At 50.5% G+C, this 27,542-nt stretch overlaps 3 protein-coding genes and 1 long non-coding RNA gene across 10 annotated transcripts in view; 2 read left to right on the plus strand and 2 right to left on the minus strand.

Moving 5' to 3' along the window:
* PUSL1 (pseudouridine synthase like 1) overlaps nucleotides 1-18,192 on the plus strand; it is a 69,246-nt gene extending 51,054 nt beyond the window's left edge. For 3 of the 4 annotated variants that reach the window (XR_014567437.1, XR_014567438.1, XR_014567439.1), the window contains one exon: nucleotides 786-3,764. The gene's annotated coding sequence lies outside the window, so the exon portion shown is untranslated. Of the gene's footprint in view, nucleotides 1-785; nucleotides 3,765-18,173 lie in introns of those variants that run through there. The other variant, XM_083752833.1, reaches the window with a different exon arrangement.
* On the plus strand, nucleotides 993-13,517 carry LOC310850806 (lysophosphatidic acid receptor 6-like; the record flags this gene model as incomplete). Its single annotated transcript, XM_083752773.1, has 2 exons — nucleotides 993-2,048; nucleotides 13,380-13,517. 2 exons carry the CDS (start codon nucleotides 993-995, stop codon nucleotides 13,419-13,421), a joined length of 1,098 nt encoding a protein of 365 aa, XP_083608899.1. The 3' UTR covers nucleotides 13,422-13,517.
* Nucleotides 3,752-27,469, minus strand: INTS11 (integrator complex subunit 11). 4 transcript variants are annotated; one of them, XM_083752650.1, is made up of 18 exons: nucleotides 27,352-27,468; nucleotides 25,953-26,106; nucleotides 24,896-24,993; nucleotides 22,003-22,076; nucleotides 20,998-21,226; nucleotides 19,143-19,241; nucleotides 19,008-19,042; nucleotides 18,272-18,410; nucleotides 17,805-17,869; nucleotides 16,402-16,591; nucleotides 15,651-15,734; nucleotides 13,846-13,935; nucleotides 13,510-13,672; nucleotides 13,111-13,218; nucleotides 7,318-7,379; nucleotides 6,589-6,731; nucleotides 5,487-5,616; nucleotides 3,752-3,915 (listed from the first exon to the last, which is right to left on the minus strand). In XM_083752650.1, exons 2-18 carry the CDS (start codon nucleotides 25,978-25,980, stop codon nucleotides 3,850-3,852), a joined length of 1,803 nt encoding a protein of 600 aa, XP_083608776.1. In that variant the 5' UTR covers nucleotides 25,981-26,106; nucleotides 27,352-27,468; the 3' UTR covers nucleotides 3,752-3,849. The 4 variants fall into 4 exon arrangements, with proteins under 4 accessions (XP_083608776.1, XP_083608778.1, XP_083608777.1 ...); XM_083752652.1 differs by lacking the exon at nucleotides 27,352-27,468 and adding an exon at nucleotides 26,909-27,347; XM_083752651.1 differs by lacking the exon at nucleotides 27,352-27,468 and adding an exon at nucleotides 27,093-27,229.
* Nucleotides 6,087-6,582, minus strand: LOC310850917. Its single transcript, XR_014567472.1, has 2 exons — nucleotides 6,392-6,582; nucleotides 6,087-6,361 (listed from the first exon to the last, which is right to left on the minus strand). It is a non-coding gene; the product is annotated as an uncharacterized lncRNA (long non-coding RNA).
* Nucleotides 27,470-27,542: the final 73 nt, after the last annotated feature.

Below are 27,542 nucleotides of genomic sequence, written 5' to 3' on the forward strand. Positions count from 1 at the left end.
CATTCTGTAGCTTTTGAGCATCTTCAGTCCCAATTCAACGGTTTGGGGAGTTAGGAAGATAGGAAACTGCCTTATGCAGTAAGACCATGGGTCCAGCTGGCTCAGTATTGTCTACACTGGGTGGCAGCAGCTCTTGAGGGTTTCATGCAGGGAATTTCCCCCAGCCCAACTTGGAGATGCTGTTGGGGTTTGAGCCTGGAACTTTCTGCATACAGGGCAGGCGCTACACCACTTTGACCCCTTAGGATCTTGTCCCCTTCCTTGGTGATCTAATCTTGAGGCCCCTGTATGCCTGCTGATAGCTCCCCTTATGGGTGAGGCTGTTTTGTCCATGTTTAAGAGTGTCACTCACCCACTGAACACCAGAACTAGAAGAAATGATGAGCATGGCCCCAGATTGATCAGACCGAGGGGTTCATCTAACAGTCTTCAGCTTACAACTGCATTCAGCTGTGTAATGATAAGTTTGTGGTGGAGAAGGTAATCAAAGGCTACCAGTCACAATGGCTGCATTGTACCTCCACTAATGGAGGAGTGACAGTTGCTGCAAACTACAGGAGTGGAGAGTCGTGCTCAGTTCCTGTTTGCAGGCTTCCCAGAGGCATCTGGTTGGCCTCTGTGAGAGCAGGGTGCTGGACTAGGTGGGCTTTTGACCTGATCAAGCTTATTCTGTAAAACTGAGATTGCAGCACAGAGCCCAAGCAGCTTAGCTTGATGCTTAGTTTGATGCAAAGTTGCGGCCCTCTTGATAACGTCTTAACGTTCTTCTCTTTCTGCTTTGACAGTTTTGCTCTTCGCTGGGTCAGCTCTGCTCACAGGCAAAAAGCTTGCACATCTTTAGCCCACCACAAAGATCTCCTTAACTCCAGCTGCCTGCTAAAGACCCAAGGCTCTGACTTTGAACCACGTACCACCTTGGGAAATGTGAAGGCAAAGTGACCGCTGATCTCTAGGAAAAGAGGAGACACTTCCACAGCTTAAAAGAGAGAAAGATGGATAACACAACTATCGTTGATGAGTCCGTTGCCAACGCCAGTTTCGTAGACTGCATCTTCCAAGCAGACTTTCAGTATTCCTTCTTCACGATTGTCTACAGTACAGTCTTTGTCCTGGGCCTCCTGGGGAATGGGGCCGCCCTGCACCTCCTGACCTGCCAGGCCATCAGCATGCCTCGCTCTTACGTCTACCTGGTCAACTTAGCCGTGGTGGACACCCTGTTTGTCTGCATCCTGCCTTTCAAGATCCATTACCACCTCAACCGGAACAACTGGATCTTTGGGGACATTGCCTGTCGGCTGACAGGGAGCATGTACTTCCTCAACATCTACCTCAGCATCGCCTTCTTCACCTGCATCTGCCTTGACCGCTACGTGGCCGTTTTGCACCCTTTTGTGTACATCCGGATCAAGGGCGCCCACTACGGGCTGGTGGCTGCGGTCCTCTGGGTGACGGCAGTGAGCATCGCCGCCCCACTGGTCCTCGGGGGGCCCCTCAACTTCAACCGGAGCAACGCGACCGTCTGCTTCGAGAGTTTTGGGCTGGAGGAGTGGACCGGGCGCATGATGCCCTACAACGTCTGCGCACTGATATTTGGCTTTGTGGTCCCTTTCGGGGTCATCCTGATCAGCTACCCTCTGATCGCCCGGCGCATCTCTCGCATCCCCCGCAGCGCCCGCAAGAGGAAGGCCTTGGGCACCATCTACCTCATCCTCTTCATCTGCGCCACCTGCTTCCTCCCATACCACCTCACCCACCTGCTGCACTTCCTCATGCGAGCTCGGCTGATCCAGGACTGCCGCTTTGCCCTTGCCATATACAGGATGCGCCGCATCACTCTGGCCTCGGTCAGCTTCAACTGCTGCCTGAACCCCATCTTGTACTACTTCACCTCCGCCAGCAGGCGGTGCCGCTGGAGACTTCCCTTCAGGACCAGGGCCACCAAAGTCTACACCATCTGTGGTCGTCGAGGCGACGCTTGTGCACCCGCCAACCTACGCATTGCCGGACCAAGGCGGGGGGAAAGGAGGCAGCAGGTTCAGATGATATCGGTGAGAAACCCAAGGAACTTTAACTGAAACTGGAGAGGGCTTTGTGCAGGAGGGGTTAGTGTTATGTATCCTTAAGATTTTTGAAAGGGGCTGCAGCAGGGTGGACCACATTTCCCCAGTGGCCACCTAGATTTTCTCTTTCTGCCACCCACCCAAGACCCCTGAGAGAGATTATTAGTAATGCCATGTTTCTGCAGGAGCACATAATGCGATACCAGATGCAGAATACATGCCCCATGATTTTATATTTTCAAAAAGGCACGTTTCTAGTACTTTCGGCTGTGATGATACGCTTCCAAGTGGGTCAGCAATGTTGACTAAAATTGCAAAGGCCAGGCTGCAGCTGAGTAAGGGTCTTGCCTTGGAACAGGGATCCTGTGCCACCCCCGCCCTGGCTGTTGCTCAACTGCACCTCCAGCTGTCCTAGCAAGCCCTGCCCAGTGGAGCAGGAGAGGTGTAGTTACCCGTCTTGCTCCTCTACCATGGGCTTTGCAAAATGAAAAAAGACACACTTTTTTACGCTTTTACGCTTTTATCCTTTGGATGGACAGGACTTGGGAGTTGGGTGTGTTTGCTTTTGAACATGGGCATATGTACCCACTTCTGTTTTTTTAATATAGATCAGACATAAAACTGGTGAAGGCTGATCCATTAGGTTGAAATGAGGAACTGACACACACAGCTCAGTTTTCTCTCAGCCAGCCCCCACCTGCCTGCGAACACCTTCCTCCATAGTCTTGAATCCTTCTTGTGGGCTTCTCAGGAAAGGCAGCTAGTTGGCCACTGTGAGAACAAGATGCCAGGCTCTGATGGGCACTGGGCAGACTGCTATGGTGCCCCTGATTCTTTTTCCTTAAAGTGGGAGATGCCTGCGACAGAAGATGCCGCCTTCTCTGCCCGTGAAGCAGGCGCTCTACCATCAAACGGCACTCCCTTCCCCATCACAAGGCAAGAGCTCACAGAAATGAATCCGAAGGTGAGTAGGCTGGATGATGCATTATCTGAAACCAGTATGGCATTCACATCTTGATACCCGTGTCAGACTTTTTGAACTGCCACTACATCAGGCCTCCCCGGCTGCTGCCAGCTCAGCGCTCCTCACCCCCTTGTGCTGTTAGCTGGGGAGCCATTATGTATTGGCAACTCAAATTGCCTTCACCTGTGGGCAGGATGCATCTTTCCTCCTGGAGCAATGACTGCCCTGGGAGGAAAGCAGCAGTCTGCAGGAGTCTTTGCATTGCGGCTTCCTTGAACTACTCAGCTTGGAGGAGAAGCCCCCCAGATGAGTGAGCACCGATGCTTCTCCTGCTTGCGCATTGGAGAGACATCCAGGTTCCCCCCCCCCCAGCTGATCAGTTTAAGGAAGCCCCTGCTAGGACATGTATCTCGGCTGCTTCTTCCTCCCCTAAGGTGGGGAGGAAGAAATAGCTGAGATACATTCCAGACATTGTGGTATATCAGAATATTGTGGTCTTTAGATGCTGATGTATCACGATGTTGAAAACCAGGTATCGCCCAGGTGAGATGACTTGGGTTGGGTGTGGAGCTAACAATCCTGGTAAACTGGTCTCCTTTAGAAAAAAAACACACAGTTTGCATTCACTGTGAAGGGACTACTACCTATTTTTGGATGTTTTAAAAAAAAGCCTACTACTTGGAGTTGTTACTGCAGATGCCACCTGTGACAATAAAGGCCACTAATATTAAATACTAAAACTCCTTGCGTTTTAATTTGTTAAAAATACACACAAACTTATTTACATTGTTCTTTACATGTTCCAGGGTTTTAGCTCCTGGAGACTCATGCCGTGATTTGAGGCAGCGCCTTCTTCAGCAGGGAGGTCACGTAGCTACCCATTTCTTCATCCTGCAACCAAAATCCAATTTTGGGGGGAAAAAATATTAGTAGAAGCATTCACACCATGATACCACTTTCAGACTTTTTGAGCTGGCGATACATCACGGCTCCCAGCACAATGCAGCTCACTACTGTCTGCTTGCAGGCAGATGGGAGTGAGGTGCCCTGTGCTGGCAACGGCTGGGGAGCCACAATGTATCCCCAGCTCAAATTGCCTTGAGAGGCAGGTGGTTTAAGGAGACCTGCTGCTCTGCTGTAGGGGCTGGGCGACAGGTTTTCAACACCGTGATGTATTGCCATGGTTGGCGATAAACTACAATGTTGAAACAAGCTGTATCGCCATCGCCCCCTGCCGGAGTGAAACTGCTTTAGCTTTCACCTTTGCAGGCCAGGGCCAATGCAGCTGGTCTGAGCCTGCTGCTTAGCTGGGGGGTGAAAAGGCTCCTGTCCCCCAGCTGAGCAAGCCCAAATGTTGGCAGGGACCTTGAGGCTCCCTCTGCTGGCGTGGGGGATGGGTGAGCTACCTCGCTGGCTCCTATCTCCCATGAACCAGGTGGCGGCAGCCAAGCACACAGCCTTCCTTGTGGGGTGGAAGCAAGGAGCCCCGATGCGGCGGGATGCAGGCTCTTTTAAACTTCTCCGTTGAGGGGTGCACAGCCATGCACCCCCCGAATGGAGAAGAATGGAGCCGGCACCTCCCTCAGCCGTGATCCCGCTCCTGCTGGTGTACAAGGCAGGCTTGTTTGAAATTACTTGGCCAAGGCGAGGACAGTGGCACACTGCTCAGCCAAGCAGTTTAAAGAAGCGGAGGGAGGAACATGCTGAATCACACATCGCCGATGAAGCTTGTTTCTCTCTCTGCACCTATGAGGGCAGAGTGGGATGGTAGTTTCACTTGGTGGTATATCACTAGTGAAACTATCATTGCTGTTTTCCCTCATACCAGTCCTCAGTGATGTATCGCCCAGGCCTACTCTGCTGAGGGGCGTACAGCTGTCCACACCTCGGCGGAGCAGTTTAACGGAGGGAGAAGCAAGCTGCCTTGTACCTGGCCCCGCGAGGTGCTGGGGTGAAACTGCCTCAGCCTGCTCGGCAAGAGCAGCAGCGGTTTCACCCTGCACCTCACAGGGCTGGGGCTAATGCAGCTTGCTCCTTCCTCCGTTCCAACACTGCGGTGCATCACCAGATTGCAGTGTTTGGCTGGTGATACATCGCAATGTTAGAAACCTGCCGTTGCCCAGCCCCAGAAGCCCGCTTGCCTTAAATTAAAAATACTGCCCCACTATAACTTGCTGCATTCCTCCAGCTGTGTTGCAGAACCATTTTAACACCTCTGGGGCTGGAAAGCTTCTGTTTACAAAGGCTGCAGCCTGCAGGGATTGTCAAAGGGGTGCTCTCAAGATGCTGTTTACTCAAACTCCCTTCATCCCTTTGGCCATTAGCCCCACCTACTGGGGCTGTTGGGGTTCAGCAACATCTGGAGGGTCTCTGGGTCTGCTCTAGCCCCTTGCTAAGGTGGAAAGGGGCAAGGGACTCTGAAAGCCAGGAGTGTGATAACGTGTGTAAAAAAGAAACCTCACCTGATATGTCCACGACACCAGCAGAAGTTTAGTTGCAGGATCTTCCGATTGCACTGTAACCTGGATCAGGATGGACTCGACCATTATGGAGGTGTCAGAGAGGTGTTGAACAGAATAGTCCTTCAGGAAACTAGAGTGGGGGGGGGATGACAACAATAGCATGTTGTATATCACTACAAGCACCTTCCTTTCTTCTCCTGGGGCAGCTGGCAGCTAGGAAAACAGATCCTAAAATGCATTTTGTGATTGGTCTAACAATTTTGGGGGCAAAATATTACTTAACCTTTCAAATAGCCTAGAATTATTTGGTAACCTCTTCTGTACAAACAAGGAGAGTTAGAAACTTAACTAATTGATTTTTTTTTTTAATAAGCGTGTTAGAAACTAAGATCAAAGCAGCATGTCTGCACTAATCTACAATCTTGATACATTGCACAGATTACAGTACTGAGTGCAGAATTTTGGGAATGTGAGTTTTCACCTTTCTGCCAAAGAAAGCAAGCTCCTAATCTGCAAGGCTGGGAAGATGTATACGAAACTGTGCTCAGCAGCGAACACAGACAAATAAGGCGCCATTTTTCTTTCCTTTTCTTGCTGGGGGCTGGTAATATTCAGTACTCTCAGTAGGTGCTTGCTCTCCTCTTAACTAACAAAACCCAAATGCATAATGAATAATGCATGTTCAGATTACATAGTCCCTCGATAAGAATTCCAACATTCCTAGCTGTGAGATCCGAATTCTCTGTTCCTAATGCAAGGACAGGACTAGAACAAATAATGAAAATGGCAAGGAAGCAAGATTTTGGCTCAACGGTGAAAGAAAAACTGCCCAATGAACAGAGCTGCTCAGCAAGGGAACAGGCTGCCTCAGGAGGCTGTTAGCCAGGCTATCCTCCACTAGGCACACTAAGCAAGAGGTCCTGAATGAGATACCACCAACTCTGTGACTGCTCAGTCAACCTTTTTTTATTCAGACTAGGGCTCCTCCCTATCTTGTGGCACCACCTCCCACCTTTCCAAGGGCAGGTTTCAGGAAGCACAAGGCAGGCCTTGAGCCAAAGCATTCCTTCAAGCCATTTTGCACACAGTCTGGTGTACCTACGTCTTCAGGTGGTTGTATAAACGAAGTCCTGTCTCATGCTCTTTGCGGGGGTCCTGGAAGTGGATGCGGCAGGTGAACCTCAGCTGGTGCTCTGCCAGGCCCAGCTCTTTGAGTGCTTGTTCGGGAGAGACCAGGCGGAAGCTCTGCCCAGAGAAGGAGGAAGGGAGAGATGTAATGCACAGGTTCTGCTTTTGGGCTTCCCCCTGAGGCATCTGGGCAGCCAGGGAAGAGCACGCTGAACTACCTGGGCCGTCAGTCTGATCTAGCAGGCTCATCTTACTTTTTAGAGAGAGGCACAAGGCACAGATTTAACAATGTACTACATTTGGGGTGGCAGCGGTGAAGAATTCTACACAACAGGGAAACCTCATGATCTCAGTGGCAGCACCAGCATAAAAATATTGAAGAGGGCAGGCACATTTTAGGCTTCTGAAACATCATTTCACATTAATGCTCCCATCCTAAACATATAATTGTGGAAGTAAGCACTACTGATTTTAATGCATCTTAAACCTTATGTCAACTAAGCCTCCTTAAGAGTGCAATGTGGTGGTAACCTATATGTGAAAAGGGCCTTTCCTCCACGTAAACCATTGAGGGGTTCCAAGAATGGAGGGAGACTACTAGGCAGAGTTCAGGGTAGGTGGGGGACCTTTCTGCCAACCCCACCACATGAGCCATTCTATTGGCCAGGAGTCCCACCCACCCACCCAACCTGCCTCCACTTACATTGTCCTTGATGATCAGGGTCCCATGCATGAGCTTTGGCCTCTTAGAGTCTGGCAAGGGGCCTGGATATTGGAAACAAAGAGAAAAGAAAAAAAGGCAGTCAGCAACCATTCAATATTTCCCCACCACCTCCAGATATTCCTTGTCGTGTACATCACCAGGCCCTACAGTCATTCATTTATTTACAGCAGTGTTTCCCAACCGGTGTTCCGCGGCACACTAGTGTGCCGCGAGACTTTGCCTGGTGTGCCGTGGGAGGGAGGCGGGCTCCATGTGCTTAGAGCAACAGGCTGCCGCCCCAAGCCTCGCGCGCCCGACGGGAGCTCCTGCCGGGTGCTCAAGGCTTGCAGACACTCGCCCGAAGCACGGGGCACCCTCCGGAGGGCTCCGCGTGCTTCGGGTAACAGGCTGCCGCCCCAAGCCTCGCGCGCCCAGCGGGAGCTCCTGCCGGCGCGCAGGGTTGCAGACACTCGCCCGAAGCACAGGGAGCCCTCCGTAGGGCTCCCTGTGCTTCGGGCAACAGGCTGCCGCCCCAAGCCTTGCGCGCCTGGCAGGAGCTCCTGCCGGGCGCGCAAGGCTTGCAGACACTCGCCCGAAGCACGGGGAGCCCTCCGTAGGGCTCCCTGTGCTTCGGGCAACAGGCTGCCGCCCCAAGCCTTGCCGCCTGGCAGGAGCTCCTGCCGGCGCGCAGGGTTGCAGACACTCGCCCGAAGCACAGGGAGCCCTCCGTAGGGCTCCCTGTGCTTCGGGCAACAGGCTGCCGCCCCAAGCCTTGCGCGCCTGGCAGGAGCTCCTGCCGGGCGCGCAAGACTTGCAGACACTCGCCCGAAGCACGGGGAGCCCTCCGTAGGGCTCCCTGTGCTTCGGGCAACAGGCTGCCGCCCCAAGCCTTGCCGCCTGGCAGGAGCTCCTGCCGGCGCGCAGGGTTGCAGACACTCGCCCGAAGCACGGGGAGCCCTCCGTAGGGCTCCCTGTGCTTCGGGCAACAGGCTGCCGCCCCAAGCCTTGCGCGCCTGGCAGGAGCTCCTGCCGGGCGCGCAAGACTTGCAGACACTCGCCCGAAGCACGGGCAGCCCTCCGTAGGGCTCCCTGTGCTTCGGGCAACAGGCTGCCGCCCGAAGCCTTGCCGCCTGGCAGGAGCTCCTGCCGGGTGCGCAGGGTTGCAGACACTCTCCCGAAGCACGGGGAGCCCTCCGTAGGGCTCCCTGTGCTTCGGGCAACAGGCTGCCGCCCCAAGCCTTGCGCGCCTGGCAGGAGCTCCTGCCGGGCGCGCAGGGTTGCAGACACTCGCCCGAAGCACAGGGAGCCCTCCGTAGGGCTCCCTGTGCTTCGGGCAACAAGCTGCCGCCCCAAGCCTTGCGCGCCTGGCAGGAGCTCCTGCCGGGCGCGCAGGGTTGCAGACACTCGCCCGAAGCACGGGCAGCCCTCCGTAGGGCTCCCTGTGCTTCGGGCAACAGGCTGCCGCCCCAAGCCTTGCCGCCTGGCAGGAGCTCCTGCCGGGCGCGCAGGGTTGCAGACACTCGCCCGAAGCACGGGGAGCCCTCCGTAGGGCTCCCTGTGCTTCGGGCAACAGGCTGCCGCCCCAAGCCTTGCCGCCTGGCAGGAGCTCCTGCCGGGCGCGCAGGGTTGCAGACACTCGCCCGAAGCACGGGGAGCCCTCCGTTTGGCTCCCTGTGCTTCGGGCAACAGGCTGCCGTCCCAAGCCTTGCGCGCCTGGCAGGAGCTCCTGCCGGGCGCGCAAGACCTGCAGACACTCGCCCGAAGCACGGGCAGCCCTCCGTAGGGCTCCCTGTGCTTCGGGCAACAGGCTGCCGCCCCAAGCCTTGCGCGCCTGGCAGGAGCTCCTGCCGGGCGCGCAGGGTTGCAGACACTCGCCCGAAGCACGGGCAGCCCTCCGTAGGGCTCCCTGTGCTTCGGGCAACAGGCTGCCGCCCCAAGCATTGCGCGCCTGGCAGGAGCTCCTGCCGGGCGCGCAAGGCTTGCAGACACTCGCCCGAAGCACGGGGAGCCCTCCGTAGGGCTCCCTGTGCTTCGGGCAACAGGCTGCCGCCCCAAGCCTTGCCGCCTGGCAGGAGCTCCTGCCGGGCGCGCAGGGTTGCAGACACTCGCCCGAAGCACGGGGAGCCCTCCGTAGGGCTCCCTGTGCTTCGGGCAACAAGCTGCCGCCCCAAGCCTTGCGCGCCTGGCAGGAGCTCCTGCTGGGCGCGCAGGGTTGCAGACACTCGCCGGAAGCACGGGGAGCCCTCCGTAGGGCTCCCTGTGCTTCGGGCAACAGGCTGCCGCCCCAAGCCTTGCGCGCCTGGCAGGAGCTCCTGCCGGGCGCGCAAGGCTTGCAGACACTCGCCCGAAGCACGGGAAGCCCTCCGTAGGGCTCCCTGTGCTTCGGGCAACAGGCTGCCGCCCCAAGCCTTGCCGCCTGGCAGGAGCTCCTGCCGGCGCGCAGGGTTGCAGACACTCGCCCGAAGCACGGGGAGCCCTCCGTAGGGCTCCCTGTGCTTCGGGCAACAGGCTGCCGCCCCAAGCCTTGCCGCCTGGCAGGAGCTCCTGCCGGGCGCGCAGGGTTGCAGACACTCGCCCGAAGCACGGGCAGCCCTCCGTAGGGCTCCCTGTGCTTCGGGCAACAGGCTGCCGCCCCAAGCCTTGCCGCCTGGCAGGAGCTCCTGCCGGGCGCGCAGGGTTGCAGACACTCGCCCGAAGCACGGGGAGCCCTCCGTTTGGCTCCCTGTGCTTCGGGCAACAGGCTGCCGCCCCAAGCCTTGCGCGCCTGGCAGGAGCTCCTGCCGGGCGCGCAAGACCTGCAGACACTCGCCCGAAGCACGGGCAGCCCTCCGTAGGGCTCCCTGTGCTTCGGGCAACAGGCTGCCGCCCCAAGCCTTGCGCGCCTGGCAGGAGCTCCTGCCGGGCGCGCAGGGCTGCAGACACTCGCCCGAAGCACGGGCAGCCCTCCGTAGGGCTCCCTGTGCTTCGGGCAACAGGCTGCCGCCCCAAGCCTTGCGCGCCTGGCAGGAGCTCCTGCCGGGCGCGCAAGGCTTGCAGACACTCGCCCGAAGCACGGGGAGCCCTCCGTAGGGCTCCCTGTGCTTCGGGCAACAGGCTGCCGCCCCAAGCCTTGCCGCCTGGCAGGAGCTCCTGCCGGGCGCGCAGGGTTGCAGACACTCGCCCGAAGCACGGGGAGCCCTCCGTAGGGCTCCCTGTGCTTCGGGCAACAAGCTGCCGCCCCAAGCCTTGCGCGCCTGGCAGGAGCTCCTGCCGGGCGCGCAGGGTTGCAGACACTCGCCGGAAGCACGGGGAGCCCTCCGTAGGGCTCCCTGTGCTTCGGGCAACAGGCTGCCGCCCCAAGCGGCATATAGTCAATATAGGCACAGAGTTAATTTTTTAAACATTTTCTAATGGTGGTGTGCCTCGAGATTTTTTTCATGAAACAAGTGTGCCTTTGCCCAAAAAAGGTTGGGAAACACTGATTTACAGGGACAGGAAAGGGACCACAGCCACCCATTCTGAAGCACCCCTCTGCAAACAGGAAACACACACCACAATCAAAAGCCTCTGCGTGTGTTACTCTGAGGTGCTAAATTACTGTACTCTTACTGCAGTGGTCCAATTTTAGCGTCACATTTTCCTTCCTGGGTTCTAATGTCAGAAGAACTGCTAGTCCCAGAAGATGTCACAGGGTGTTACTGCAATCAGCCAGCGATACCAGCTTAATTTACAGCTGGTAGCAAAAGAAGATGCTGCCATGGGGCTAGCTGGGCACTGCTAGTAGCATGGCTCCAAGTGCCTCTGTCTCTACCACCAAGGAGGGCCAGACGCTTGCTATTTCTAATCCCACTACACAACCGAAGCCATTTCAATTAAAAAAAATTAAGTTAGTGTAGTTCAAGAGTAAGGTTCTAGTCCTCATGGACTGCAGAGATGAGTTCTGAAAGAACACCAACTGCCTGTAGGCCTCTGGGTGTCTCAAATACAGCACCACCCAAAAGAGGAGAGAGAAAGGTTTGGCTGGGAAGGCTGGGGCAGAGGGGAATGGTCTCCTTCAACATACATGGAGGCAGCCTAAGCAATTTGGGCACTTCCACAGGGAACAGAAAAAAGAGGGACAGGTTGGTGTCAGAACTCGAGAAGAGGACCTGTGTGGCATTGTAGAAAGGAGTTGTATGCAGTGCAAGATTATTTTTCATACTTGCACTCTGACCACTAGCTTCACATCTGATGACAGCATGGGACTTACCCAAGTAAAACTGAATTACACTAGGATTACTAGCAGGATAGGGCCCATCTGCTGAGGGGTGGGGAAACTTTGGCACTACAGATGTTGCTGAACTACAACTCCCAGTTCCAGCAAGCAGATGGCCAGAAGAGGGAAGTTCTTCTCCCTCCCTCATAGCACTAGAACTCAGACATCCAACAAAATGGAACATGGGAAGATTCAGGGCAGACTAATGGACTTGTTCACACAGGGCATAGTTAAACTATGGAAGTCTCTTCGGCAGGAGGCAGCGATGACCACCAACTTGGATGGTTCTGAAAGAGGATTAGGGAAATTCACAGAGGACAAGGCCACTGCTGGAACCAGCCACACTGGTCCATTGGCAGAGGCAATATGCCTCCAAATATTAGTGGCTGAGAATTGCAGGAGGGGAGAGTGGTGTTGCGCACATGTCCAGCTTGCAAGCTTCCCATTGGGCATCTGGTTGGCCCCTGTGAGAAGAGGATGCTGGACTAGATGGGCCATTGGCCTGATCCAGCAGGGCACTTAGTAGTTCAGCCACACGTGATAGGGCCACAGGTCCCCACCCCAAGCCAGACACACATTGACTCAACACCGTATATGGAATAGAAATATCTGATCACAACATGGAAAGCCCAACATATGCAGGCTTGATAAATGGCTCTCTTGATCACCTGCATGGCTTTGCCATTTTGGTGGTGGCCCCAACCATCTTCCAGCAGCCACATGAAAACATATCAGGCCTACACGCAGCAGGGCTTGTAGGTATCTTCCCAAACCAGTATCCATACAGCAGGGATGAGAAACCTCTGGGGCAAGGGATCAAATGCAGCCCTCCAGGCAGGGCTGGATTTAGGTTTGATGAGGCCCTAAGCTACTGACATCCAGCTGTCCTTTGTGAACAACAAATTGTCACTTTTCTGTGTTGAATATATGCTATATGTTAATTTATGGACCTAACAGGTATCTAAAGCCATTTGCACATAACAAAATATGTATTTTATCAAAGTAATTGTTGAACCGGATACAGTTAAGAAGTAGTATATTAATAGTGATGGGGGGGGGAGAGAGTGGGGCCCTAAGCTATAGCTTGTTTAGCTTATACGTAAATCCAGCACTGCCTCTAGGCCTCTCTTAACTGACCTTTGGGCTCCTCCCAGGCCACACCCCTCACAAACCCACCTTTGCAATCTCTTGTTTTTGCCAGGATGGGGGATAAAGAAGGGCATTTGAGGGTGTATCTAAAAGAGGACGCTATGCCTCATCTAGAAAGTACAGCCAGAGACATTTTGGCAAATTTAAAAAATCCACCTGGACAGAAATTTTACCCCTGAAAAAGAGGACGTGTCCTGGAAAAAGAGGACACATGGCAACCCTAGCTAGCCTACTACGCAAAGGGAGGGTTCAAATCTGCTGCTAGGCCCACTTGTGTCTCTTACCCCACCCCTGACCCAGAAGGACATGTGGTCCTTGGGCTGAACCCTGCTGTACAGATTTGTAAATATGTTTAATAAATAATATTTCTTTAAAAATGATAGAGATCAGTTGTGCACCCAGGACTTTACCTATGGTGAGCTCCCTCTTCAGCAGCCCAAGCGAAACGTCCACAGGGATGTTGGGGTTGGTGTGAACCGTCACCGTCTCCCCGTTGGCAGGCATGTGGCAGGTGACATCTGCAAGAAAACTTAGCCGGTCAACTGCTGCAAGGTCACTTTTTCCTAGAGAGGTAGCCCAAGGTCACGCCCACCCCATGCAACTAAAGCACACCACTTCCCCCCTAAAGAATCCACAACAAAGAGCAATTCCCTGAATGGGTCTTTCTTTCTTTCGACAGAGAAGGGAAATGATTTTCTGGAGCTGTTCAGAGAACACATGAGAACCTCGGGAGGTGAAGCAACAAGCATGGGGAAAGGCCCCGGGTCCCTTCGTGGGAAGAGTCACAAGACAGTGGGAAGGCTACGTACGGAACTCCTGCTCAATCTTTTGCTTCAGGAACTCCATCTTCTTCGCCTCCCCATGAACCAGGAGGACGTTCCGCGGCTCCGCTTGGCGGATGAGCTGCATGATGCCCTTGGCATCCGCATGGGCGCTGAAGGACATGTACTCCACTTGCATCTTCACTTCCAGCTGGAGGCCAGAAAGACACGTACAGGGAATGACGGCAGCTGCCTCAGAATGTATTCTTACTGCACATCCCTTCAGATCCTCCCTCCCTCCCTTTCCTTTCAATCAATTAAAGTGGAGGGGCAGCTCCAATCTGCCACAGCGGAAGGTCCCTCCTGTGAAACATTTCCACTCACAATCTGCCTTCCTTCCATTTCCAGCTTCCGCTGACCGCCCAAGATTTTATGGCCAACAGTTCCTTGCACACAATATCCTGGCATGATTACCTGGGAGACAGAATCCAGAAGGAAATTGTGCTTGTTACAGGAGCGACAAAATGGGTGTGGGGTTATGGTGGGGGGGGAGTACCTAAGCACAACCAGTGTGATGTAATGATTAGAGTGTTGAGCTATGACCTGGGAGACCAGGGTTCAAATCCCTTCTCAGCCATGAAGATCAAAGTGGTATATAAATGTAAAAAATAAAATAATAAACAGTATCTGTATGCTTCTTGAGAGGCAGATTCTCCAATAACTTACTATGATTATTATTACAACTAGGAAAGTAGGAAGCTGCCTTATACCAAGTCCAATCTAAGGTTCATCTAGCTCAATATTACCTACACTGACCAGCAGCAGCTCTCCAGGAGTTACCGTATTTTTTGCTCTATAAGACTCACTTTTTCCCTCCTAAAAAGTAAGGGGAAATGTGTGTGCGTCTTATGGAGCGAATGCAGGCTGTGCAGCTATCTCAGAAACCAGAACAGCAAGAGGGATTGCTGCTTTCTCTGTGCAGCGATCTCCTCTTGCTGTTCTGGCTTCTGAGATTCAGAATATTTTTTTTTCTTGTTTTCCTCCTCCAAAAACTAGGTGCGTCTTGTGGTCTGGTGCGTCTTATAGAGCGAAAAATACGGTAATTATAAAAAGGAACACACCAGGCCTTCTGTCCTTCCTAAAGGGCTACCAACAAAATTCATACGCAAATATATTTGAGAACGACACACCTGGTCTGTTCTTAGAATTGCTGAAATTTCCACCCACAAATTCTCTCTTAGCAAGCTGTCATTCCAGATAAATCACAAATTTCTGGTACTTAAAAAATAATAAAAAACCCCAAACCAGAAGAATTGCTTTGGGGTGTGTCAAACTAAGCCCTACTGAAACCAGATCGAATTAGTAGACTTAAGCGAGTCATATCCACTAAGTAGACCTACATGAGTCACGTCCACTATGTTCAATTCTGCTCTCTGAGCAGGAGCAGAATTGCCTGAAAAGCAGGAAAGTTTTGATTGCTTCTTTTAAACATTGAGGAGTGTGTGAAAAATGGCACACACAAAACTATGCTGGTATGGACCTGCAGGTGTCTGCATATAGGAGACACTTGATGTATGAGATTATTAGACATGCCTCTTCAGGTGTTGGTTGGAAGTGTACGCTTAGAAAAGCATCTTCACAAGCACACAGGTACTGCACAGGCACAAGTGTCCAGGCAGCCCTGGCCAACCTGGTGCCCTTCAGATGTTCTGGGCTGCAATTCTAGAATGGAATGTGTTGGCTGGGGCTGGAGGGCACCAGGTTGGCAAAAGGATGCATTAGGGAACCAAGACTGACTGCATCACTTTCTTCAGTGAACATAGAGGATGTCCAGCTCTGGCTGCCATCACTCAAAGAAACTAAAGGATATTGCAGAGTTCTTATGATGCTGGGGTGTCAATGACTATCGGACTTTGAAAAGCTGATATCACTGGGTCAAATTCATCAATGTTGTTGAATTAATTAAACAAAACAGTGTTAATTGGGCTTTGAATCAATGTGCAATTAATATTTCCTAGTAGGTTGTGCACACCACTATTCTGAATAATGCTTTTTATAGGACAGTGAGCACTGGACATGAGTTTATGGAACCAAGGGGGTTGTGGCGCCCAAAAGCCTGGGAATCCAGACTTAAACCACGGCCATGAGGAGAAGGAGCAGACCTTTATCTGTCAAGAGTGTTTTCGTACCATGTTCTTCTCATTGCCGGCCCATTTTTTGAAGATCTGGAGGGACTGCCCAGCATGAAGCATTCCTGGTGTGGCAAACACAACCTTAGGAAGAGAAAAGGGAAAGCGGGTTCTTATCTAATCCAAGATGGCATTTTCAGGAAGGGTCAAAATGTAACCTGAGTGACTTGGCCCTGACCCACCGTCACCTGCCTGGTTCCCTCCCTACAAGTGCATCTTCCAGCCATGCACTGCTGACCCTTTAAGTAGCTATCTGACCCTTTCCTAGCAGACCACTGGGGCAGGAAGAAAAAGCAGGGGCGAGAGGGGGGGGAGGCCCACGTCATCGTTCATGAAATTGTACCGTGGTGGTGGAAGGCACAGGTGAGCAAGCTGTGGACCTCAGGAGAAAAAGGAGGGGGTGGAAACAGAAAAAGGCATGTCAGAGAGAGAGAGAGAGAGAGAGAGAAAACGAACGAACGAACGAACGAACGAACGAACGAACGAACAGGGTATGTATCTGTGTGTGAGAGTGAGAGAGAAGGAGTGGCCAACCCACTATTTTCCTCTGATTCTGCCTACCACTGCCTGCAGCCTCTGAAAGATTACTCCAAGAGAATGCAGTTCTCTACATTAAAAAGGTTGACTGCCCTTGTCATAAGCAGCCCTGAACAATGTATTTGTACTAGAAGGCCGGGGTATAAATACTTAAATGATTAAATTGAGCCCGCCCCCGTCACACACACACACACGCCCCTCCCTCCACACGTACCATTGGCCCTGGGTTGTCAGCGAAGGCCCGGTCAAAGGCCTTGATGTGCTTGAACTCAAACATGTTCCTCTGGACAAACGTCTTCCGGATCTTCTGGTTGGTCCACGTGATGAAGAGCTTGTAATAGTGGTTGGCCTTCTCCGTCAGCCCCGTCGAGAAGTAGATGGGAGCCTTCAAGTTCATTCGTTCCCTTGGGAGGAAATGACAGTGGTGGCGGTGAAAAAAAAAGATCCATTTAGCCACCCTCTATAAACAGCTCTCTGGCTTCTGAAGTCTTGACCTGTAACTCTCATTCATTTTGAAGCATAGTTTCATCATGACAAGGGATAGTGATTCGAGGTTGGTTTGCTTTAAAAAAACAACAACTGAAAACTTGACATTCTCAGGAAGCTGAAAACAGCACTTGTGACCACACTGGGTTGCACATTATGATAAGCTACGGTTTGATGGTTTACCAGGAATGCACAGGCCACTGCTGCTGTGCTCCTCTCCTGCTGATGAGCAGGAGCAAATAGCTATGAAGCGTGGCTTAGTGTTATTTCCAAACCAGAGATCGCAACTTGTTTCAGAGGGCGAATTGCTTTGTGTGATACAAACTCCAATCCCTGCTTTGGATGGAATGCCGAGCACCCTAGTTTGTTGCTTTTGCTCACTAGCACGGAGCTATTGCTGTGTTCACATAAATCATTCATAGAATTGCAGAGTTAGAAGAGATTCCCAAAGGTCACCCAGGCCAACCCCCTACAATGCAGGTGTCACAATTAAAGGAATCCCTGGCAGATGGCTGTCTAAGCTCTGCTTAAAAACCTCCAAGGAATGAGAATCCATCACTATGGCTTACAGTGCGGAGGGGAGGACATCAAGGCTGGGGGCTGTTTGTGGCCCTCCAGGCCTCTCTTATCTGGCCCTTGGAACGCTCCACAGGCCATGCCGCCTCACCGCAGGACACCCCCCCACTAGTTCTCCTTAACACCCGGCTGGAATGTGCCCTTGAATTCTGATCATGCCCCCTGCTTGCCTGGATGGTGTGAGCTGGGCTTGAATGTGTGTAGAAACAAGCCTACAGTACAAAGGTAACATTTGCACTTGTTGCTCTGCCCACGTTTTGCCTCTGTCCCCGCCCACCACTTGCATGTGGCCCCTGGAAAGCTGCCCAGAAGGGAACGTGGACCTCGGGTTGAAAAGGGTTCCCCGCTCCTGGCTCACCGGGACGTGTAATTTGCACTGCTGCCAGGATCGCAACTTGCTCACAGCCCCAGGAAAGGACAGAAGGGAGCATAAAGATGACAATGAGATATTGGGTGGGTGGGAGAGATTTCATTCTTCAACAAGCAAGGAGCCCCTCAGGCATCGAGGCAGCAAGTCATTTTTTAAATGAGAGCGAAAGAGGCTTGTCTCCTTACCAGAAAGTCTCCAATAAAATGCAGAGCTCCTGAGCCCGTCCGAGAGCGAATACGGGGATAAGGACCTTTGGGAGAGAAAACAAAGGGTTCAGTTGGGAAATGGCAGCTGCAAACTATCCCCTGCTTGCCCAGGGAGATACACCTGACACCAACCTCCTCTATTTTAGGCACCTGGCAAGGACATGGTCTTTTGGCCCTGAATTTGAAGGATGGCTCCTTTAACAGGGTGAGGCCTTTAAATCCTGCCTTGCAGCCGTGTTTTTAGACTTGGTTGTTCTTAAGTCGCTTTGGGTCACTCTGGCTAAACAAAGCAGCTAACAAATTACAAACAGGATACAGATGGCAACAATTGGGAAATGTCTCTTTCAGGGGACGTTTGCCTGCTATGACCGATCTGCTAACTGGAAAACTTCAGCCAGGGTGTCTCAGAGGAGCCTAGAAGCCGATAGGCAGGCTGGTAGTCTTACCTTCCCGCCTCTTTCGATGGCTTCATGGACCTTCTTCAGGAAGTCCCTCTCCCTGCAGCGCTTGGAGTCTCGAATGGTTGTGGCGTAAGTGGACTCGGAAATGAGCAGGTCAGGGCGGCATTTGTCGATCCAGGCAGCTCTAAGGACAAAGCACAGGTTCACCACAACAGAGGAACACACCAGGTGAAGAGCTCAAATAAAATGCCTCCCCACCCCCTGTAAATCCTGCTCTGCTGATCCTGATTGTTATTAGTCATTTATACCACTTACATGCCAGTGTGGTGTAGTGGTTGAGTGTTGGACTAGGACCTGGGAGACCAGGGTTCAAATCCCCACTCAGTCATCAAGTTCTCTGGGCATGACCTAGAGCCAGTCACTGCCTCTCAGCCTACCTCACAGGGTTGTTGAAGGATAAAATGGGGAGGGCCACAAATACCGTATGGAACATAGAAAGGTTACGTGGGAAGAGCTTCAAAACTCTAAGACCCTTCAATATTTTACGGTTGATTTTAAAAAAAACATCTTAAAACTGCCAAGAAATTTAAAGAAGTCAAATTTTGAACGCTGGAGGTCAAAACACAAACAAACTGGACTACGGTTTTCCAAAATTTTTAGTTTCTGATCAAGTTTCCCAAGCCTTCCCCCTGCCACTTGGACAAATAAAAATGAATGAGTGTCATAAAATGTCATTTGAGAAAGAGCGAATTTTAGTGCCTTGGTGTTCTCCCACACTTACCCTAAATGCCTGTCTGGAGTCATGTTGTAGTCACCCTAATTTGAGAAAGGGAGGGGAAACATTTTCAGTGCATCACAAGTAACTGAGCACATTCAGCTGAAAAGAAAGTATGTGTAGATTCAGCCAGGCACTTACAGTGTAAACGACGGACTCGCAGCCGACTTTAATCTGGAACATGGCTGCCCCAAGGACATGCCCTGCGTAATACGCCTTGATCTCCAACTCGTCATCCACCTGCATAAAAAAAGGGCAAGCGTTGTGGCATAACAGTAAAACATCTGCTTTGCCTGCAAAAGATCCTGGGTTCAATCGACAGAATTTCCTGATAGGACTAGGAGACAATCCTGCCTGAAATCCTTGGAGAGTCTCTGCCAGCCAGTGCGGGCAATGCTGAGCCAGGGGGAACAATACATTCCTTCCTGTGTAAAATGACAAGCTACAGTGGGTGCAGAATGCAGTGGAGGAAGGTGGTTCACAGCAGGGGACACTTCTGTTAAGACATCAGCACTGGCTGCCCACAGGCGACAAAGATCTTGTAATGATATGCAAAGCCCTGAGCAATATGGGCCCAGGATACTTTAAGGAACCACCTGAGTTCTTACATCTTAGCTTGATCACTCAGAAGAGCATGGTTATAGTCGGCCCCCTTGCCTCAACCAGAACTCAGATGTTTAGTGTTACTGGTCCCATACTGCAGAATGCTCTTCCAACAGAGATGCAGCAGGCACTCTCACTAGATTTTCAGGCTTCTCTCAAAGACCTTTTCATGCTGACAGGCCCACACAGCTGTTTAATTTTTCAGCAGCTCATTTTCATTTAGTATCATTTTTACGATGGAGTCATTCTACATATCAAGCAATCCAACTTTTTTACCTCATGCCATCCAATTTTCTTAATATTTTGTACACTTGTTGAATGAGCAAAACTAAGTTTAAATCTAAAATTTTAGCTTTTAATGTCATCCTGTTTTTGAGTTATGAGGGTTTGAAATTTCAAAATAATTAACAATTTTGGCCTTGTTGGACCACACACAAACCTTAGAAGGTCAGCCCAGCCCAGCCCAGCATCGAAATACGTCAAAACTAAAAACACTAATCCCTTCGGAACTTCATGGGCTTTAATATGATAGGTCACAAGATGGACTTACTTTAAATTTTAATTTTGTTACAAAATTTTAAATTTTAAAAAGTGATTAAAATTATTCAAAAAATATGTAAGATCTACCTGCAAAATTTCATCTCGGGATCTCAATGGGATCACAAAATTATTTTGTACATAGGTGCCTGCCTTATTGGGTTCTATTTAGGATAAAGGGGTCTTCTTGGAGTAAAATATAACAAAATAAACAAGACTTCAAACAAACTTCTTATCATCATCATCATCATCATCATTATTATTATTTCTACCCCACCCATCTGGCTGGGTTTCCCCAGCCACTGGGTGGCTTCCAACAAAAGATTAAAAACACATTAAAGCATCAGTCATTAAAAACTTCCCTTCTCATGTTCATGAGATGAAGTACAAACAATAATTATTTAACAGTGTTAATTCTATAATGCAACAGCAAGCAATCTCTCTACTTTGGAACACATTTTTAAAAGAAAAGCCTGACTAGCTTTCCAGATACCTTTTAACTGCACAACTTTCTAACAAAATACCTGAAGTAACTGAAGCTGGGGGCCCAGGAAAGGACACTCTCTGTGGTGGCCCCCAGGTTGTAGAACTCCCTCCCCTGCAGAGGAGTGTGCCTGGCACCTTCATTGCAAATGGTGATGGTGCCCCTTTACCCTGATGACCTATTTTTAGGACCAACCTTACTTCAGTGACTGTAAGTTGTTTTAAACAACTTTTAATATTGTGGTTTAATTGTTGTGCCCACTACTGAGACCTTAGAGTGAAGGGCGGGTAATTAATGAGAATAATAAGGATTAATAATACAATTATAATAACCAGACATGAGTCCCCATCTCCCAAGGCTGGCTCCCCCTACCTGAACTGTCTGATGAAGATGGACAGCCACCACTTTCTTCATGCAATCTTTGATCATCTGGGAGGTGAAGAAGTTGGTCTCCCCTTTCTTGTCCACAGTGATTTTCCGGAAGTCCTCAAGGAGGATGGGGCAGATGGCCTTTGTTGGGTGGGTCATGTAAATGGGCCCATCGTAGCCAACCATCTCGCTGAAGTACGGAAGGGCCCCACAGTGGTCCAAATGGAAGTGGCTGCAAAGAGACAGGGCAAAATTCAAGGTGGCTTTTGATCCCCGATAAGCTAGAATGGTCCTCAACAGCTATTTGAAGTAGTTGCAAAACTTTTTTTTTTAACCTGAACTTCATATATAGTGGTACCTCGGGTTAAGAACTTAATTCGTTCTGGAGGTCCATTCTTAACCTGAAACTGTTCTTAACCTGAAGCACCACTTTAGCTAGTGGGGCCTCCCTCTGCTACCACACCACCAGTGCGATTTCAGTTCTCATCCTGAAGCAAAGTTTTTAACCCGAGGTACTATTTCTGGGTTAGCGGAGTCTGTAACTTGAAGCGTCTGTAACCTGAAGTGTCTGTAACCCGAGGTACCACTGTACAACTACTTGTATGTGTCTTAAAAGTTACATTTAACTTACTACATTATTAGGTGCCTAATTTACCCGTTGACGTGAAACCCCCTCCCCCCAAAAATGCCTAAAACTAATCAGGACCTATTCCACTCCCAGCAACTCCTTAAGATCGTAAATGCTTATTTTGAATTCATTCATATATATCTGCTTTTAATTTTAGCTTGCTCAAGTTAACAACCTTTACAAACCATGGAGAGTTGGTTCAAAACCCTTGCTCAGGATTCCTGTCACTGCAACTTCAAATTGTGCAGCTTGATAGGATAGATACTAATAACTCATCAGGTAACAGGTGAATCATGATGCCCTGAAACAGCTTTGCATGTTGCAGCACAAAGCAAGTTAACAGTGTACATGTCACTAGACAAGACAAAGGTGGTACCCACCTGATGATGACACAGTCCAAGAAGTCAGTCAGCCTTCCATTCTGAGTGATGTAGGAGAAGTCAGGAAATCGCCTCTGCAAAACACAGGAGTTTTGGTGTTCCGTAATGGTGGGGCTTACACTAGCTGGCATGCCCAGGAAGTGCCCATGTGTGCACAGAACACCCAAAGATTTCTGCTTCTTCAGAACCCACCCAGACTTCAAGATCAATTTGGGAGGCCCTCCTTGAAGGTTCCAAGATCATTCGTTCATTCTTAAAAAGGTAAAGGGAGCCCTGACCATTAGGTCCAGTCGTGGCCGACTCTGGGGTTGCAGCGCTCATCTCGCTTTATTGGCCGAGGGAGCCGGCGTACAGCTTCCGGGTCATGTGGCCAGCATGACTAAGCCGCTTCTGGCGAACCAGAGCAGCGCACGGAAATGCCGTTTACCTTCCCGCCGGAGCGGTACCTATTTATCTACTTGCACTTTGCCGTGCTTTCGAACTGCTAGGTTGGCAGGAGCAGGGACCGAGCAACGGGAATTCACCCCATCACAGGGATTTGAACCGCCGACCTTCTGGGCGTCAAGTCCCAGGCTCTGTGGTTTAACCCACAGTGCCACCCGCAGTCAATAAACTCTAAGATCAATTATATTCCTCCACTGCAGGATTTATCACTATTATTATTTATTTAATTTCTATACCACCCTTCATCTGAAGACCACAGGACAATTTGCAATATAAAAACAAAGAAACGTACAGTATAAAAGCAAACAGAAGGAGGTTGGACTACATGACCCTCAGGGTCCCTTCCAATTCTCTGATTCTATATTTGTGAACAGAAGAGGCAGGGCTTTTTCAGCGGCGGCTCCCAAAGTGTGTTAACTCTTTCCTAGAGATATGGAGTTGGCCCTACTCAGTTCTGGCTTTCAAAAACACACTTTAGAAGCCATTTTATTCCAAACTGCTTTCAGCTGAGATGGTTTCTTGTTGATTTTTTTTCCAGTTGTGGCCTTGGGCTGCTAGGGGATGATTTAATTCACTATTTGACTTCCTTCCTCTTTCCTCTTATTTTCTATTGTCGATATCAGGTTGTGAGCTTACAGGCATGGACTGCCTTGTGCTTCAGTTGTGTGTCTGCTTTAAACCACTTAGAAGCATTTTGCTCTGGTAAGAATCATTTAAGTTTTGTGAAATAAATGAATCACCTCTGTACAGCACCTAAAACATTTTATATTGCCTATTACCCGATCCTAAAAACAAACAAATACAAACACAAACAAACCAGGGGACAAGGATTCAAATCTGCAACCTTCTGCAGGCAAATCAAGTGTTCTTCCATGTAACATTCAGCAAAGTTCCAGTTCCCACTGTTTGTTTTTGCCCAATAAGGTCTGGGGCTGCAAGGGAGAATTCTTTGCTTGCATGCGCCACCCCTTCCAAGTTAAGGGGGTGTGTGGTCTCCCTGAAGTCACCAAGTGGAGTGTACAGACCAAAACACAACAGTAATCTCCAGGGAGCTATCCTGCTTTGACTACGGAGTGCTGCTCACACCTCTCTCTACAGCAGGGCTAAGAGCCCTTTTCATTCCAAGGACCCCATTCCCTTCTGGGCAACCTTGCAAGGGCTACATGCCAGGGGTGGGAGGGTGCCAGAGGCAAAAGGGGGCACAGTGACAAACTATATTATTTAGCTGTGAGTCCTGGAATACCAGGACGCAGGTGGTGCTGTGGGTTAAAGCCTCAGCGCCTAGGACTTGCCGATCGAAAGGTCGGCGGTTCGAATCCCTGCGGCGGGGTGCGCTCCCGCTGCTCAGTCCCAGCGCCTGCCAACCTAGCAGTTCGAAAGCACCCCCGGGTGCAAGTAGATAAATAGGGACCGCTTACCAGCGGGAAGGTAAACGGCGTTTCCGTGTGCGGCTCTGGCTCGCCAGAGCAGCGATGTCACGCTGGCCACGTGACCCGGAAGTGTCTCCGGACAGCGCTGGCCCCTGGCCTCTTAAGTGAGATGGGCGCACAACCCCAGAGTCTGTCAAAACTGGCCCGTACGGGCAGGGGTACCTTTACCTTTACCCGGAATACCTGCTCCCTGTCCTGCAGGCTTTTTTCCACCTGGCATGGGACAGTGGGGCCCTGGTTGACTCCAGTTTAGGGAGTTTTGTGGGGGGACTGTTGCTGCTGGGTGTTGTTGGTGGGTTTTTTGGGGGGGTTGTATCCTTATTTTAGATTTTTGTGGAAATTGTTGACTTTGGTTGTGTATTTTTTAAAAATATCTTATTTATTATTTAGAATTACAGTGGTACCTCGGGTTAAGTACTTAATTCGTTCCGGAGGTCCGTACTTAACCTGGAACTGTTCTTAACCTGAAGCACCACTTTAGCTAATGGGGCCTCCTGCTGCCGTCATGCCGCCAGAGCACGATTTCTGTTCTCATCCTGAGGAGAAGTTCTTAACCTGAAGCACTATTTCTGGTTTAGCGGAATCTGTAACCTGAAGCGTATGTAACCTGAGGTACCACTGTACTTTGGTTCTGTTCTATTGTAGTTATGTATTTTTTTCCCATGTTGGAAGGGGCCTGGAGCATGGTTTGAATGCTGGATAGGTGGCATGCAAATAAAATTATGAATGCATATGTTTTTCCTTGCTTCCGTAGGCTACTTTCTGCACACACTGACATGACCCCCTTTATCTACCATCCAGGCAAGCAAGAGTTCAAGGGCAGATTCTACCCATGGAAAAACACTCAAGTAGAGTGTGAAGCAGGACCAGTGAGGGGTGAGGCCTGGAGGGAAACATCTAACCACTCCTGCTCTACAACTTTCCCACACTCTAAGCTAAACCCTCCATGTACACTTTGGAGCAATGCCAAGTCAAATCTGAAACGGCCACCTAGGCCAAGGCCTGCCCATCACACTTACATCATCATTATAGCCCATGTGCATCCCACAATCCAACATGACGTTTTTCCCTGCAATGGACACGAGGATGCAGCTCCGGCCCACATCTTGGCCAGCTCCTGAAAAGGCAAAACAGAAAAATATGTGAGTTGAATGGCCTTCAGTCTTAACAAAGGTGCTGCATTTCTGCAAGGTCACATAGCACATCTTTGGTGGCCATGTCCACCTATGCAGGACTTCTGGGGCTCAGATCCACCAAGAACTTTCAAATAAGTCTGAATCTCCTTTCTTGTAACTTGAAGCCATTGTTTTGGGTCCTGGCCTCCAGAGCAGGAAAAACAAGCTTGCTACAGCCTCCGTGTGACAGCCCTTGAGATATTTGAAGATGGTTATATCTCTCCAGTCTCTTCCTTACCAGGCTAAACATACCCAATGCCCTCATCTGCACACATTACAGCTTGAGAATATCCTTCTTAAATTGTGGTGCCCAGAACTGGACACAGTACTTCAGGTGTAGGCTGACCAAGTCACCATAGAGTATAGATTGGTACTATTACTTCCTTTGATCAGGACCCAGCATAGGCAAACTCAGCCGTCCCGATGTTTTGGGACTACAATTCCCACCATCCCTGACTACTGGTCCTCTTAGCTAGGGATGATAGGAGTTGTAGTCCCAAAACATCTGGAGGGCCAAGTTTGCCTATACCTGATCAGGACACAACACTTCTGCTGAGGCAGCCTAGAGTAGCACTAGCTTTTTTGCTGCTGCATCACATGTTAAGCTTGTGGTCTACTATGACCCCTAGATCCTTTTCGTATTTGTTGATTGCCACTCAGCAATCTGTAGTTCAGAAACGGAACTCTTTAGAAAATTTACACTTATGTGATGAAAAGTGGAGGGACCCACATTCCCCATGCCTGATCTATACCACCTAGAATCACTGTCAGTACACCTACCATTCCTAAAAATGGAGCTCAGTGGGCAGACTGAGGACCCTAAACTCCAAGAACGCACCCGTCCATTTTTCTTTTCTCTTTCCTCTTGGAAAAAACAAGCGCCAACATTTTTGTTACTCACCCAAGGGAGTGACTTTTATTTCAGGCATCTTTAAACAGCTCGGGTTAAACCTCCAAAGTCCAGCTGCAATGGGAGCCGTTTCAGAGATCCCATAAGTGTTCCCCAATGGTGTCACAGCTTCAGAATCTTATGCAGAAGATTAATTCAAGATGTCCTGAAGGATAACAAAGAAATTTATACAGTGGCAGTGCTGCTGCTGTAACTCACCTCAGACCAAGCCATTACCCGGCATAGGGTCCTGGCCCACCTGCTAAAGACCAATGCTCTATGCCAGGGCTTTACCAACCTGGCTCCCTCCAGATTACAGAACCATAGAATCGTAGCGTTGGAAAGGGTCAAAAGGGTCATCTAGTCCAGCCCCATCTTTCTCCCAACATGGGATTTGAACCTATGACCCTCGGTTTAAGAGTTATGCTCTACTAACTGAGATATCAACCCTCCGTTCAAAATCATATCCTTCCATATGTTTCAGGCCCTCATTAGCCCCACATAGGGTTTCAGCCAGGAGATTCTACCTGGAGGTGCTGGGGATTTCATTTATTTTTATACGTTTATTAAATTTGCATACCGCCCTTCGCCCAAAGATCTCGGGGCAGTTCACAGAATAAAAGCTGAACTTGGAACCTTCCGCATGGAAAGCAGGTAGGTGCCCTTATCAACTTCAAAGGCATGCATGGGTACAGCACTCCAAAACCACTGGAAGGCTTTTGTTAAGCACCATAAACTGTAACCAGTGCCCGATTTACATATAAGCTAAACGAGCTATAGCTTAGGGCCCCACTCTCTTGGGGGCCCCCAAAAAATTTAAAGGGGAACAACAACTGGATGTACATTTCCAAAAAAATACATATTTTGTTATGTGCAAATACCTATTAGGTCTATAAATTACCATATAGCATATATTCAACACAAAAAAGTGGCAATTTGTTGCTGACAAAGGACAACTGAACATATACAGTAAAGGGCTTAGGCCCTCATCAAACCTAAATCCGGCCCTGACCGTAACAAGCCACCTTTGGAGATTATTTACAATTGTGCCACGCTCGAGCTTCCACTTGTTATTTTTAATAAAGCACCTTTTCTACCTACACAACCCCGCGCATGCCTAGTTATTTGTTTTACTCCTGCTTGCTCATTCACCCGTGTACCCGTTTCCTTCGAGGAGCTCCAGGTGGCCTCCATGGGCCTTCCCAGCTTCTCCTCACAACGACCCCGCAGGGGAGGCCAGGCGGAGGGCGAGCGACCCGCCTCCTCTTCTCACGCAGGAACGCGCTTCTTCCGTGTGGCGTTTCTGCACCCCCCCCCCAACACCCCGACCTCGGTTTCCTGTCTCCATGGCAACAGGCGTCGTCACCCCACCCGCCACCCCCGCTTGCCGCCACTTTCTTTGCAAACTCACCTGGCCGGTCGCGCCTACAAACGCCGAACGCAGCCCTGGGGCGAGGGGCGCATGCGCAAGGCGGTCGCACTCAGCTGCCTTCAACCTGCGCCAAGCTGGCATATAGACTTTTTTTTTTAACCAAAAAGGGCGGAGTGACGCACTCAACAGTAAACTTCCGAGGTAGAAAGTACATAGTACGTGAATGTCCC

The sequence above is a fragment of the Podarcis gaigeae genome (assembly GCF_964106915.1).
Source record: "Podarcis gaigeae genome assembly, chromosome: 8".
NCBI lineage: Eukaryota > Metazoa > Chordata > Lepidosauria > Squamata > Lacertidae > Podarcis > Podarcis gaigeae.

What these genes read in the sequence shown, in the direction of transcription:
- INTS11 (XM_083752650.1), bottom strand. Translation starts at nt 25,980, where the DNA reads ATGCCTGAAATAAAAGTCACTCCCTTGG. An exon ending in CTGACAACCCAGGGCCAATG is followed by an intron (nt 15,735 to 16,401) that starts GTACGTGTGGAG and finishes TCTCTTCCTAAG; the next exon opens with GTTGTGTTTGCCACACCAGG. An exon ending in AAATGGAAGGAAGGCAGATT is followed by an intron (nt 13,673 to 13,845) that starts GTGAGTGGAAAT and finishes TCTGGCCTCCAG; the next exon opens with CTGGAAGTGAAGATGCAAGT.